Below are 12,701 nucleotides of genomic sequence, written 5' to 3'. Positions count from 1 at the left end.
CTTAAAACATCTGAATAAATCTAAAATTCATCTTTGCTTTGTTTATTATATAGACAATTTCCACTAAAAAAGGTTGTAGTCATAACATGAACATATATCAATGTACAGGGTATCTAACAGTCGGTTAAACAGCTCAAGCTATTATTTATTTATTTATTTATTTATTTTTTTTTTTATCTGCATACGAAACATATGTATGAAAAATTAAAACTATATTAATAATATTCTTATATTTATATAATTAATTTATATTTCATGTAATTATTTCTTTTAAATTATTAAAAATGTAATTTCAGATATATTCAAAAAGTAAATTCTGTTTTTGTTATTTCACTCAATTCACTTGATTTGCCAAATGTTTTCTCTTTCCTCATTAAAAATGATTGATCTGAGTCGTGTTAATGCTGCTGAGTTAACGGCCTCGCCCTGAGCATAGCGTCTTTGCATTTGTTTGTTGCCTAAGTCGTGGGCGAAGTGTGCGGTTCTATGGTGTAATGGTTAGCACTCTGGACTTTGAATCCAGCGATCCGAGTTCAAATCTCGGTAGAACCTGTTGATTCAAAACTCTTTTTGATGATATAATATTTTTTTTTTTTTTTTTATATTCAGAAAATATATTAAGAAAATTAAATTAATTTGATCAGTTTGTTACCTATGATGGAATTTGTATTGTAAACAAAAATATTGAAGGTTTATAGAAATTATTATGTATATGTGGAACATTATATTTATATTTAAATAATATATTCATTTAATATTGTAATATTACATTTCACAACTTTTTAAGTTGAGTTTAAATACGTTTGTTGGCTTTGCTTAATTAAGTTTTTGCAGTTAAAGGCTTATCTATATTATTCTAATGTTACTTTGACTGATGCTGATAAGCAATATTTTCAGCTCTGATTTAATTTGATAAGCTTACATCTTTATGAATATATGTATGTACATATATGTAAACTTTTGTATACCATATATGTTTACTTGAAGTACCCTTTTTGCCTCTTTAATTAGTAAAATTAATTAAATCAATTAGTTAATCGTCTTCATTATCTATAAACCACATGTGAATATGCAATTGTTACACTTTGTATTATTCCTGAGCATTTGCCAACACATATTATACTTAGTGTTAATTGATAGCATTACTAAATTATATGTATATGTATATATGTGCATGTACATACATATATATGTATGCATATAAATATCGTCAGTCCTATCAGCTTAGTTTATTATTGAATTGCCACAAATCCAATCAAATTATGAAGCTCAAATCAAGTGCACAGCTTTGATGAATATATACATACATTTGAGCACATGTAAAAGTGATATATATATATATATATATATACATGTGTATATCATATACAATATATGTATATATACATATATAATTGGCAATGACCTTGGCAGTAATTGCATTGAAAGAGCGGAGAGCATAAAATTGAGGAAATATATAAATGCCAATGACCGCAATCGCTACACTGGGCACACTGGCCTTATAGAGATATGGATAGATAAAAATCTATAAATTAAATTTATTTATTAAATTTTTATAAATAAAAAAGATATATTCTTAATTTTTAATATATTAATAAAATAAAATAAAAGTAAATTAACAAACAAGAAAAGCATATAAAATATTAATGTATATATATTTTACATATTTTGCTTTGATATTTTCAAATTACACTGCTCAACGAGTCTTAAAAGCAATTCCAAAAAATTGTAATAATCAAAATTGCAAAATATTATAATAAACATGTTTTCATTTCATACAATATAATTAAATTAGCTGAATTAATATTATTATTATTCTTATTATTATTATTACAATTATGAATTTGTAATGATTTCTCTGTAATTATTTATATTTATTGAAATTTCGTTAGATGGCAATTATTGAATTGATTTTTTATTTGCTAATGGTCAATTATATTATACAAATTACATAGTATATATTTTCTTGTATTATATTTTATCATATCTATTTTCTCTCAGTGGAAAACTGAACTCGAACAGCCTGCACTGGCAGCTATGACAACGAAAATGAAAGCAAATTCAATTAGTTTAGTAACAAACATTTCTGTACATAGTTATGGGTGATATATGTATATGAGTAGAGCTATGTATATATGCTGTCTATGTATTTATAAATCGTCAAAACAACAACGCCTCCTACAGCCAGTTGTAGTTGTTGCTATGATTTTAGGGGGCCTGGTGCTGGCAGCTGCCGTTGCTCGACGCTCAGTTCCATGCGAGACGTTGAGCAGACGCGTGCCTGCTGCTAGCTGAAATCAAGTATACGCATCGAGACTAAGTATACCCGGCGGAATGCCAGTTTTTTCGAAATTATTGTCGCTGACCGGCTGCTGTATGTGTCGCAGGCAATTGCTATAATCGCTTCTCCTATATATGTACACTCACATACATACATATCTATATCTACTTTCCCATTATGCAATGCTCTTATGCTCATGACGCTCCCAGCTGGAAGGCAGCCAATGCGTCAGTACAGCGCCGCAGCGCAGTCGCAGCTGCGTGAGCTGCTCGGCAAGCAGCTGAGCGACATTAGGGAGGCCGGCACGTTCAAGGCGGAGCGCATCATCACCTCGTCGCAGAGCACACAGATTACGGTGCAGGGCAGCGATCAGAAGATACTCAACTTCTGCGCCAATAACTATCTGGGTCTGGCGGTAAGTGCTGGGGCCAGTTGGGGCAGACTCTCTTTAGGTCCTCACCCGCATCTTTCAGAACAACCCGGAGATTGTGCAGCACAGCCAGCAGCTGCTGGGAAAGTATGGCGCTGGCTTGAGCTCGGTGCGCTTCATCTGTGGCACTCAGGACATTCACAAGCAGCTGGAGCAGAAGATCTCACAGTTCCATGGTCGGGAGGATGCAATATTGTACGCCTCCTGCTTTGATGCCAACGCGGGCATCTTTGAGGCAATCCTCACGCCAGAGGACGCCGTCTTCTCGGACGAGCTGAACCACGCCTCCATCATTGACGGCATTCGTCTGTGCCGGGCCAAGAAGCATCGCTATAAGCACCGCGATCTAGCTGACCTGGAGCAGCAGCTGCGTTCGTCCGATGCCCGGCTCAAGCTGATCGCCACCGATGGAGTCTTCTCCATGGACGGCAACATAGCGCCGCTGGCGCGCATCGTCGAGCTGGCCAAGAAACACAATGCCCTGGTGTTTGTGGACGAGTGCCATGCGACTGGCTTCTTCGGTGCCACCGGTCGCGGCACCGAGGAGTACGACAATGTCATGGGCGAGGTGGACATTATCAACTCAACGCTGGGCAAGGCCCTGGGCGGCGCCTCTGGCGGCTACACCACTGGCCCGGCCGAGCTCATCTCATTCCTGCGCCAGAAGTCACGCCCATATCTCTTCTCCAACACGCTGCCACCGGCGGTGGTTGCCGTCGGCCTGAAGGTCATGGACATGCTGCTCAGCTCCAGCGAGCTGAGCCAGCGCGTCCAGAGCAATACCCAACGCTTCCGCCAAGCCATGACCAAGGCGGGCTTCACCATTGCTGGCGAAAACCATCCCATTTGCCCGGTCATGCTGGGCGATGCCCGTCTCGCATCCAGCTTCGCCGATGCGATGCTCAGTAAGTCTTGCCCTCTTCTCGCTCTTCTCTTTCCATGTCTTTCTACATATTCTTTCTCCTGCAGCTCGTGGCATTTATGTCATCGGCTTCAGCTACCCGGTGGTTCCGCAGGGCAAGGCTCGCATTCGTGTCCAAATCTCTGCAGCTCACACGGAGCAAGAAATCGATCGAGCTGTCGAGGCGTTCATCGAGGTCGGCCGCTCCTTGAAGGTCATCAAATAATGATATCAGATGTAGAGTTTTCTACATCTCTTTCTGTTGCATTTAGAATTATTGCAGGAAATCTGTTGGCATTTACCGAACTGCAGCGCAGTTTCAAATATATACAAGCTACTTTTTAGCAATATATACTAGACATGGTTTTCTTCAGTAACATTATGGTATAGCATTAAAAATGCCTATGTAATACCTATAGTAATACAATAAGTTTGTTGATTCACTTCTTCATTTCCCTTCGCCATATCTATCAGTTTCCACCTCTTAGGAAGTCGCTCTGCTATGTGATGCTCAAAATATAAAGCTTCTTGAACTCATTTCAAGTTGGACTCTCGCTCTTCTGTGTGATTCTCAAAAATAATCACCAGCAATTACGCAGATTCAACTCTTACAACTAAATGAAATATTGAAAAATTCTTTTGAGTTGCTTTATTTGGTTTGTCTGATTAACTAAGCAGATTTTACTATGTAAGTATGATAATCATAATCATAATAATAATAATTAGGATAAACAATTAGAATTACACATTAAGCTTAAACTAAAATTGCACATTAAATGAATGACTCGTCACAGTGGGGCGAAATGCAGGCGCTGCCCGACTGATCACACAAAAATAGCAATAACAAATTAAATTCGCGACTGTCTAAACATTAAATTAAAATTATACAAATAAACTAAGTAACAAAAGCGAACACAATACAATTATGCAAAATACTTTTACAAAGCGAGAGTTGTGCGAAGATTGGGCTAAATGAATTGCATAGAATGCGCAACTGGAACAAGGATTCGATTTATATACTGTGACTATGAGAACTTTGGTTAGTTTATGCGTGTGCTTGTGACTCTTCGACTGAGAGGAGTTGGGTTAGTTATTCGTTTCACTACTTGTTGACGAGGCCGCGCGCCTTGGGATAGGCGGAGGCCGGCTTCTTGGGCTGCACGCGGCCGGTGGGCGGCCGTCGATTGGAGTCGACCGCAGAGCCCGCGCTGGGCAGGCCGCTGCGCGTGGACTTGACGAGCTTGGAGGTGGTCGTAGCACTTGTGGGCGAGACATCAGCTGAGGCTGTGGTGCTGCTGCTGCTAGCATTACCGTTGATGATGTTCTCGAGGCGCGAGCGCAGCGAATTGGTCTGGGTGTCCACAATGTCGATGTCATCGCCGGTGTGCATCGCCTGGGCCAGCACCGCCTGCAAGGAGGCGGACACCTTGGGCGAGCGGTACTCTTGAGTGGTGCGGCAGGGCATGTCCAGCTCGTAGCTGACAATGTTTTCGCTCTTGAAGCGCAGCGCACTGGGATCATTCGACTTCGCCTGCTGCAGTGCATACTCGGAGATGGGGCGTCGGCGCTGTGGATGCGAGACGGGACGTTTGCTACTAAATTTACCATCGGCATTCATCGGCAGCGGAGCGAATTTCCACTCCTCCTGCTCCTCGTCGTACTTGGCCTGCGTGTAGAGGCGCTGCTTCACCTCGATGGGCACAAAGTTGTCGATGATGAGCAGCTGGCGTTTCAGCTCCTTGACCAGCTCGTTCTGCGCCATCTCCAGTTCGCGTAGATCCTGGTTGTGGTCGTGCTTGCAATCGTTCAGTTCCTGCTGCAGCGCCAGATACTTGGCATAGCACTTGGACAGTTTGCGTTTCTTCAACTCGACTTCCTGCTCCAGCGAGACGTTGCGCTCCCGTATCTCCAGAGTTGTTTCCTCCTGCAGTTCCAGCTGCTGTTGTATTTCGATTTCACGCTTCTTTCGCTCCGCTATCTCCACCAGCTTCTTCTCCAGCTCAATTTGACGTTCACTGTACGTGTCCAGCAGATTCTTGCCGCCGCGCACCAACTGACTCTCCAGCTCGGCCAGTTTGGCTGCCAACTTCGCGTTCTCCACGCGCTCGCGCTCCAATTGCTCACTGGACTTGGCCACTTCCGCTTCGTTCTCCTTGTCCGACTCTGGCTCCGAAACCTCCTGCTCACTCTCCCCTTCATCCTCGGCCGCTTGCAATTGCTCTTGGGTCGCGCTATCCGTCGATTCGCGTTTCACTGCTTCTCGCTTGGGCTTCTTTACGCGTTTCTTAGCTGCTGCAGCCAGTTTCTCGGTGCGCTGTTGTTGCTGCGGCGCAATGAGGCGCTTGAGTCGCTCAATCTCCTCCTGGTACTCCTTCAATTTGGCATCCTGCGGATCCTCGTTCTTAATTGGCTGGTTCTGTATGTTCTTTGCACGCTGCGCGTATCGCAGCGTCGTCAGGGTCTCATTGTAGTTATAGTTCGAGGGTCCGATGTTAGCAATCATGATCGTCTTGGAATTGCCGCCCAGCGAGTCTTGCAGCAGGCGCGTCAGTTTCGAATCGCGATACGGTACATGGGGAGAGTTCTCTGCTAGCGCTGAGATCACATTCCCCAGCGAGGAGAGTGCCAAATTGATTTTGCTGGCCTCCTTCAGCCGTTCCGCCGAGGCGCCCGTCTTTGACTGACGCTCACTGCCCGCCAAGTCAATGAGATTCAGCTTGCCTACCTTGATCGTATTCGTTTCCGTGTCACACATCTCAATTTTGATCATGAATATGGCATGCGAACTGCAGAATAATGAATACAGTAAATAAATTGATCTCGTCAACCATTTTACGCCAGGACTTACCGTGAGCTATGCTCGTTCATGTTGGTGAAGCCTACGGTGCGGTTCTTGTTGCCCACCTTCATGACGTCTATCATGTCATCGACACTCTTGCAATTGATGGCGTGCAGATTGGGCACATAGACGCCGGATCCACGCTCTCGCACCTCCAGGTGCTTGGAATTCGGCTTAAGTAAATCGCGCAGCTCTTCCATATAGATCTCCAAGTATGAAACGTCCACCAGAAACTGGAAGTTTTCCGTGCGATTGATGTGCAGCCAGATCTGCTCAAAGGTGCGTGGTATGATGCCCATCAGGTCATCGTTGCCCCGCACTCCTTCCATCGTGAATGTTTTGCCTGTACCTGTTTGGCCATAGGCGAATATGCAGCCGTTGAAGCCTTCCAGCACAGAGCTTACCAGCGGAAAGACCACTTCATGATAGAGCGTAGTCTGTGAGGCCAGAGCATCATAGGCCGCATCATAGGTGAACACTTTGCGCTGCTCTTTGTTGACATCCACGAGGTTCTGTAGCTCTACGACACCACGATTGGGATACACAGTGACCACTTCCGGGGAGCCCTCAGTGCGCTCTCGATTGCTCATCGGCCGACATCGTACAACCACCTGGACGCACTCATTCGGCGTCTGGCTGCCTGCAGTGCCAGGGCGTTTGCTCTTCGCGCTCATACTGCTCTGCTTTGCTGGTGGCTGTTTTTGGAGACGGTGACTAAAGCAGCCTTGCCTTCGTACCCCCTTTTCACCCCGCGCACTTCGGTCAGCTGCTGTTTTGTGTGGGGCTGTAGCTGTGACGACAAACAAATGTCAAAAAAAATCAATAATTTGAGAGCGACGCGAATTTTGGCTGAATTCGAGTTTCTTATTGTGTCTTCATTTATTCTTATAAATGACGTCACTCTATTGGCCAAATTTTGTGCACAAGCTGGAGTTAGTACTATGCAATAATTACCTGTATTTTTAAAAGCCAAATTACTTCACCTTGGGTACGTTTTTTTTTTTTATTGTTCAGCTGCTACCGCTAACAAAGCTATCGATAGTACCTCGATTGGCTTAATGGGTATTTAGTAATCGAAAAATACCAGATGTGCTAGGAATTAGAAAATTAAATACTACTAAAAAGTGGAAGCAATCGAAAAATTTAAATCGTGGCTTACAAAAATTCAAATTGTTAACATTTTATTCTTTTTTATTTATTATATTGTCTAGAAGATTTATGCTTTTGTGAGGATTTACTGTGATCGGTTGCACCGCGCTTACGTTTATTTAACGGATTGCGCGGATCATATACATCATACCAATCATCCCCTTTGGTAGATGCATCTTTGGCCAGCACAGGAACATTACTATTAAAATTTAAACTGTGCGCAAGCCAATCATCCCCAGAAATTTCCTTTTCCACTTCACTGTCGTCTACTTCCTTCGGCTCCTTTTCGTCATCTTCAGAGTTTGCCTTGTATTTAAGATTGTTCAATTTAGATTTAAACTTGGATAGCAAGCTCAACGTAAATTCCTCTCTGCAAAATCACTTTAATTAGTTTTTATCACTACCGACTGAAGGCTTGGCGTACCAACCTTGCCTGCCCTTTAACCGTAGTTTTTGCTTTGGCACTGTACTTCTCTTTTGTTTGTATGAAATCTTTGATATATTGATTTTCGTTCGCTCCCTTGATATCGTCTTTCTTTGCATTCTTTTCGGATTCCTTCGACAATCGCTTATCCTTGATGACCTTATCCGTTTGATATTGTCGTTTCAATAAAGCAATTTCTTCTCGGATTTTAGATCTGGAATACATTAACCATGCAATTGAAATAAAATATACAGCTCGAGCTAAATACATACTTTTCTTTTGATATTTTTTGTTTTTTTTCCTCCTCCTGGGTCATTAGAACATCGTCTTGATCATCCTCAGATTCACTCTTGATATCTTCACGTTTTGGCTGCTTTGCCGGAGTGGGCTTCGACGTTCTTGATAGTTTACTTTTTATAATATCTGAATTGATGGATGTTTTGGTGACTGGTTCTTCCTCGCAATCGTCCGATAAGTGTTCGTCGTTCTGCTCTGGCTCGGACTCAGGCTCTGTTTTGGGCACCTTAATGGCTTCCTTGCTGAGCTTTGGATCATCCGCGACATCGTGCAATGATTTCGCTTTGCCGGCATTTTGCTTAACAAATATTGTTGTTTCCTGTTCATCTCCTTCAGCCTCCTCTCCAAACGAAAGTAGTCCAAAGTTTCTAAAAAGTTACTTATTAAATGTCTGAAAACTCCAAAGGTATAGCAAATTGAGGACTTACTTGACGCCCTGCTTTTCTTTCTTGCTTTTCTTTACTTTAGTTGGCTTCGGCAAGGAGCGCGGTACGATATCGTTGAAGGGATTGCTGAGAACCTCCGTGGATATTATGCGATGCGCATACATGGGCCGCTCCTGGTGATCAACGATACCCTCTTCTAACTTAAGCATATTGAACACTGTATCACCGGTGACTTTGCCAAAGAGCGTATTTTTGTTTTCCAGTTCTGGTGTCGGCGCAAAGGTGAAGAAGAACTGCGAGCCGTTGTCGTCCTTGCCCGAGTTCGCCATCCCGACCAATCCGCGACGGGAATAACGCAGTCGTGAATGGAATTCATCCTTAAATGGGTGGCCATAAATCGATTCGCCGCCGGTGCCATCGTTATTGGGATCTCCACCTTGCACAATAAATCCTTTAACCAGCCTATGGAAAGTCGTGCCATTGTAATAGCCCTCCAAACAGAGTTGAACAAAGTTGCGACAGGCCTTCGGACACTCTCTGGCCCATAACTCAATATCGATATCACCAACTGTGGTTCTCAACAGTACTTTGCCAGATGTTGGCGGTTCCTGAATATAAATATTACTCATTTTTATATAAAACAAGTAAATAAACTGAGACACCACGAATTGTTTACTTCAGCATCGATGGTTAATTGTTAGTGATGTAAGTATTTGACAAACTATCGATTACATTGTTATATCGATAGGCTAGAGTTTGCAATATCGCTCAATAGCTCAACCTGTTGCAGTTTGATGTCTGTTGTACAAGTGTTTCCATACATTTGAGAATGTAATGTGCCTAAAAAATACAAAAATTCGTTACTAAGCAACGGTTGATTTTTTTTTCATTTCCCAATTTGTAAATTATTCTCGTTTTGGACATTTTGAACATTTTAGGAAACACGTAAAGTAGACAGAACTAAGTATGAATTTTAGCGACGATCCCCTGGCTGATCTACTCAGTGATAATAGCTTGGACAATGACAATTTCTTTGACGCGCCAGCCGGTGGCGCCGCCGCGAAAAAATTGCCAAAATCGAGCAAAGCCAAAGGAAAACTGGAGGATTTATTCGGAATAAAAGAGGAGAGTGAATCAGATGCTCAAAATTCTGCAGCTGCTAAGCAGAGCAATGCCAAATCAACAACGACAAGCACACCGCGCATTGTCAAACAGAAGCCTTCACTCTCTATGGATGATGCCGAGGATGATGACTTGGGATTTGATCCCAAGCGTCCAAAGAGCGGCGGAACAGCACGAAAAAGTCTCTTTGACGATTTACTGGGAGCTGCAGAACCTAAGAGAAACATTTTCGACGACATTGTAAACAACAGCGAATCAGCAAATAAACGTCCAGCTACGGCAAAGCCCTCAATGTCGCGCCAGTCCACGGATACCACAACAGACAACTCCAACGTCCACTCACAGGCGCGTCCTAAAACAGCAGCAAGCGCTGGTAGACGCAGCTCTGGAACTGTGCAGTCCTCCAATCTGAATGCCGATCCCCTGGGTCTGTTTGGCAAAGAGACGAATACCAATGTTTCGGGCATGTCTACGCCCGTATCCAAAAAGCGCGGCACGGCTGACTGGCTGGGTTTGAGTTCCGACAATGCAGAAGCGTCTCCAGCTGCCGAGGAGGAGCTGGAACGTGCTGCTTCCCCACCCACGCCAAAATCCACAAAAGAGACCACAACAGCTCCAAAAAATAGCACAGAGATACTGCGCCTTCCGGACTCGGACGAGCCAAAGCTAGAGGCGAAACAGCCAAGTGTTGTGCCCCCTGTGGATAGCACAGCTCATACTATCCTAATGCTAAATTCCTTAAACTTGGAGAGCAGTCACAGCTACACCGCCCTGCAGCAGCAGGAGACTCAGCTGACGATTGCAGCCCAAATGAAGAGCCAGGAGCGCGCCCTGGTGGAGATGCAGCAGAAGCAGGAGACGCAGGATCGCAAATTTCAAGCGCTGCTGCAACAGCAGCTACAGCGCCAACTGCAAATGGAGGAGCATATCAAGGCTCAGCAGGAGCGCATCAATATGCACCTTCAGCTGATGATGAGCCAGCCCATCGTGGCACAAGCCACAACCACCGATACCCAGCCAACTCCCACTCAGAGCGAGAAAGTTCCAGCGGTTGCCATGACAGCCAAGGATGAGAGCAAGGAGCAGATGCTGCAGCTGGAAACGGATGTCAAGCGACATTTGCTGGAGAAGCAACGACTGGAGGAGCTGGTAGCCAACATGCGTGTCAACTATGAGCAGGAAATTGAGCTGATCGAGAGCTCCTACAAGTAATTTCTATAAGTCCACTAAATTCCACAAAGATCTCACAATGTGTTGTTTTTTTTATTTTTTTATTAGGAAACAACTAAGGGTATTGGAGCAGCACTTGACTGCAGTCGAGGAGCGTCTGAAACTAGAGAACTGCGAGATGAAGGAGTACTATACAGATAAGCTGGAGAAACTCAAGAGCGACTACGAACTGCAAGTCTCAAGCTTGAAGCAGGACCACGAAGACGACTTGCGCGCGCTGCGTAGCTCGCACGATGCGGACATGGAGCGCATAAGGCAAGCCAAGATGCTGGAGCAGGCGACGGTGCGGGACCATGGCAGCTACTTGGAAACGTTGCGCTTGGCGTCCAATGATCTGCAAGAGCTGCGCGAAGGCCTGAGCACAACGAAGGAGCGCGAGCAGCAGCTGGAATTGCGAGAGCGTCGTTTGGCAGATGCGGAGCGTCGCTTGAAGATCGATGAAGAAGGCGCCGACCAGGAGAAACGACGTCTCATGGAGCTAGTGAGCACATTGGAATTGCAGCTGGAGCGCCTCTCCAAGGACACAGCCGAAGAGAATTGGCAGTTGCGTCAGCGCATGGCCGCAATAGATTCGGAGAAGAAGGCATTTGAGCGTGAGAAGCAGTTTCACCGTGAGCAAATGGAACGCGACGAGAAGCGAATGGAGGAGCTCAAAGCACTGCAGCTAGCCGAAATTGAGCGCATGCACCTGGATGTGCAGCAGGAGCGCAATCGCCTGTTAGTGGAGCAGCAGAAGGTCGAAATGCGGCACAAGCTGCATGAACAGGGCGACTTGGATAAGGAACGATTGGAGGTGGAGGCGCAGCTGCAGGTGGCGCGAGATGCCATCAAGAAAGCCGATGAGCAGCGGGAGCGCTGTCACAGACAACAGCGCGAGCTGGAGCAACGCAAGCGAGTGCTGCTCGAAAAGGAAAACGCACTCAACCTCAAGGAGGATGAGCTGGTGCAGACCTCGAGCACCTATCGCGTGGCCATTAAGCGTCTGCAGACGGCCGAACAGAAGTCCCGGGAAGCCGAGCAAATGCTGCATGCCAAGCTGCAGCTGCTGGGCAACCGCGTCCGCGAGCTGAGCGAGAAGGAGGCACAGATCTCACAGGAGCGCATGCTACTCACCCAAGATCGTATTGCCTTGCATAAAATGAAGCAAAAGATTGGCCAAAGCAAATGCGCGCTCTGTAAGATGGGCGTCGAGAGCGTGGAGTTCAATCAACGTATGGCCGCCCACGGCCAAGGCCACGACAAAGGAAGTGCCGAGACGTCTGCGCTAGAGGCAGAGGCTCGCGCTCAGCCCATATCTCAGATAGAGAATCAAGCGGCAATCTCGGCGGGTGATATTGTTGACCGCATGTTGGACGAAAACATTGAAGCCTCTTATCGCAGAATGTATAATTTGTCGGAAAATGGAGAGCTGGACTTTTGGGCAACTGTTGGACTTGATGATGACTCGAAAAAGTTGGCTTTAGACAATGGGAATGCCTTGGACATCGAAGAATTAATGTTAGCCAATCTGAATGCGCGATAGAGATTAATATTTGAATTTAAGCACTGTTTTTCGATATTTTTGAATAACAATCGATATATCCAGCATAGCTTTCAGTGTGTACATTTGCTTTTAATATTTAATTTCATTCCTCTGCTTGTT

General features: G+C 44.7%; 4 protein-coding genes and 1 non-coding gene across 5 annotated transcripts; 3 read left to right on the top strand and 2 right to left on the bottom strand.

Moving 5' to 3' along the window:
• Nucleotides 1–480: 480 nt before the first annotated feature.
• TRNAQ-UUG (transfer RNA glutamine (anticodon UUG)) lies at nucleotides 481–552 on the top strand. The gene has a single exon. It is a non-coding gene; the product is annotated as a tRNA-Gln (tRNA).
• A 1,675-nt stretch (nucleotides 553–2,227) lies between these two features.
• Nucleotides 2,228–3,962, top strand: Gcat (Glycine C-acetyltransferase). The gene is made up of 4 exons (XM_018008920.2): nucleotides 2,228–2,374; nucleotides 2,491–2,696; nucleotides 2,755–3,616; nucleotides 3,681–3,962. The coding sequence occupies exons 1-4, from the start codon at nucleotides 2,335–2,337 to the stop codon at nucleotides 3,836–3,838; spliced, it is 1,266 nt and encodes a 421-aa protein (XP_017864409.1). The 5' UTR covers nucleotides 2,228–2,334; the 3' UTR covers nucleotides 3,839–3,962.
• A 284-nt stretch (nucleotides 3,963–4,246) lies between these two features.
• On the bottom strand, nucleotides 4,247–7,526 carry Klp68D (kinesin-like protein 68D). Its single transcript, XM_018008803.2, has 3 exons — nucleotides 7,406–7,526; nucleotides 6,461–7,241; nucleotides 4,247–6,398 (listed from the first exon to the last, which is right to left on the bottom strand). The coding sequence occupies exons 2-3, from the start codon at nucleotides 7,123–7,125 to the stop codon at nucleotides 4,715–4,717; spliced, it is 2,349 nt and encodes a 782-aa protein (XP_017864292.1). The 5' UTR covers nucleotides 7,126–7,241; nucleotides 7,406–7,526; the 3' UTR covers nucleotides 4,247–4,714.
• A 76-nt stretch (nucleotides 7,527–7,602) lies between these two features.
• LOC108612404 (spliceosome-associated protein CWC27 homolog) lies at nucleotides 7,603–9,479 on the bottom strand. The gene is made up of 4 exons (XM_018005284.2): nucleotides 8,750–9,479; nucleotides 8,297–8,689; nucleotides 8,029–8,238; nucleotides 7,603–7,970 (listed from the first exon to the last, which is right to left on the bottom strand). Exons 1-4 carry the CDS (start codon nucleotides 9,334–9,336, stop codon nucleotides 7,643–7,645), a joined length of 1,518 nt encoding a protein of 505 aa, XP_017860773.1. The 5' UTR covers nucleotides 9,337–9,479; the 3' UTR covers nucleotides 7,603–7,642.
• A 43-nt stretch (nucleotides 9,480–9,522) lies between these two features.
• twy (fas-binding factor 1 twitchy) lies at nucleotides 9,523–12,648 on the top strand. The gene is made up of 2 exons (XM_018008240.2): nucleotides 9,523–11,037; nucleotides 11,108–12,648. The coding sequence occupies exons 1-2, from the start codon at nucleotides 9,674–9,676 to the stop codon at nucleotides 12,579–12,581; spliced, it is 2,838 nt and encodes a 945-aa protein (XP_017863729.1). The 5' UTR covers nucleotides 9,523–9,673; the 3' UTR covers nucleotides 12,582–12,648.
• The last annotated feature ends 53 nt before the right edge of the window (nucleotides 12,649–12,701 follow it).

Source organism: Drosophila arizonae, chromosome 4, assembly GCF_054131065.1.
Source record: "Drosophila arizonae isolate 15081-1271.41 chromosome 4, UAZ_ARI_1.0, whole genome shotgun sequence".
Taxonomy (NCBI): domain Eukaryota; kingdom Metazoa; phylum Arthropoda; class Insecta; order Diptera; family Drosophilidae; genus Drosophila; species Drosophila arizonae.
Note: the sequence above shows the minus strand (reverse complement) of the source record. Positions and strands in the feature narration are given on the sequence as shown.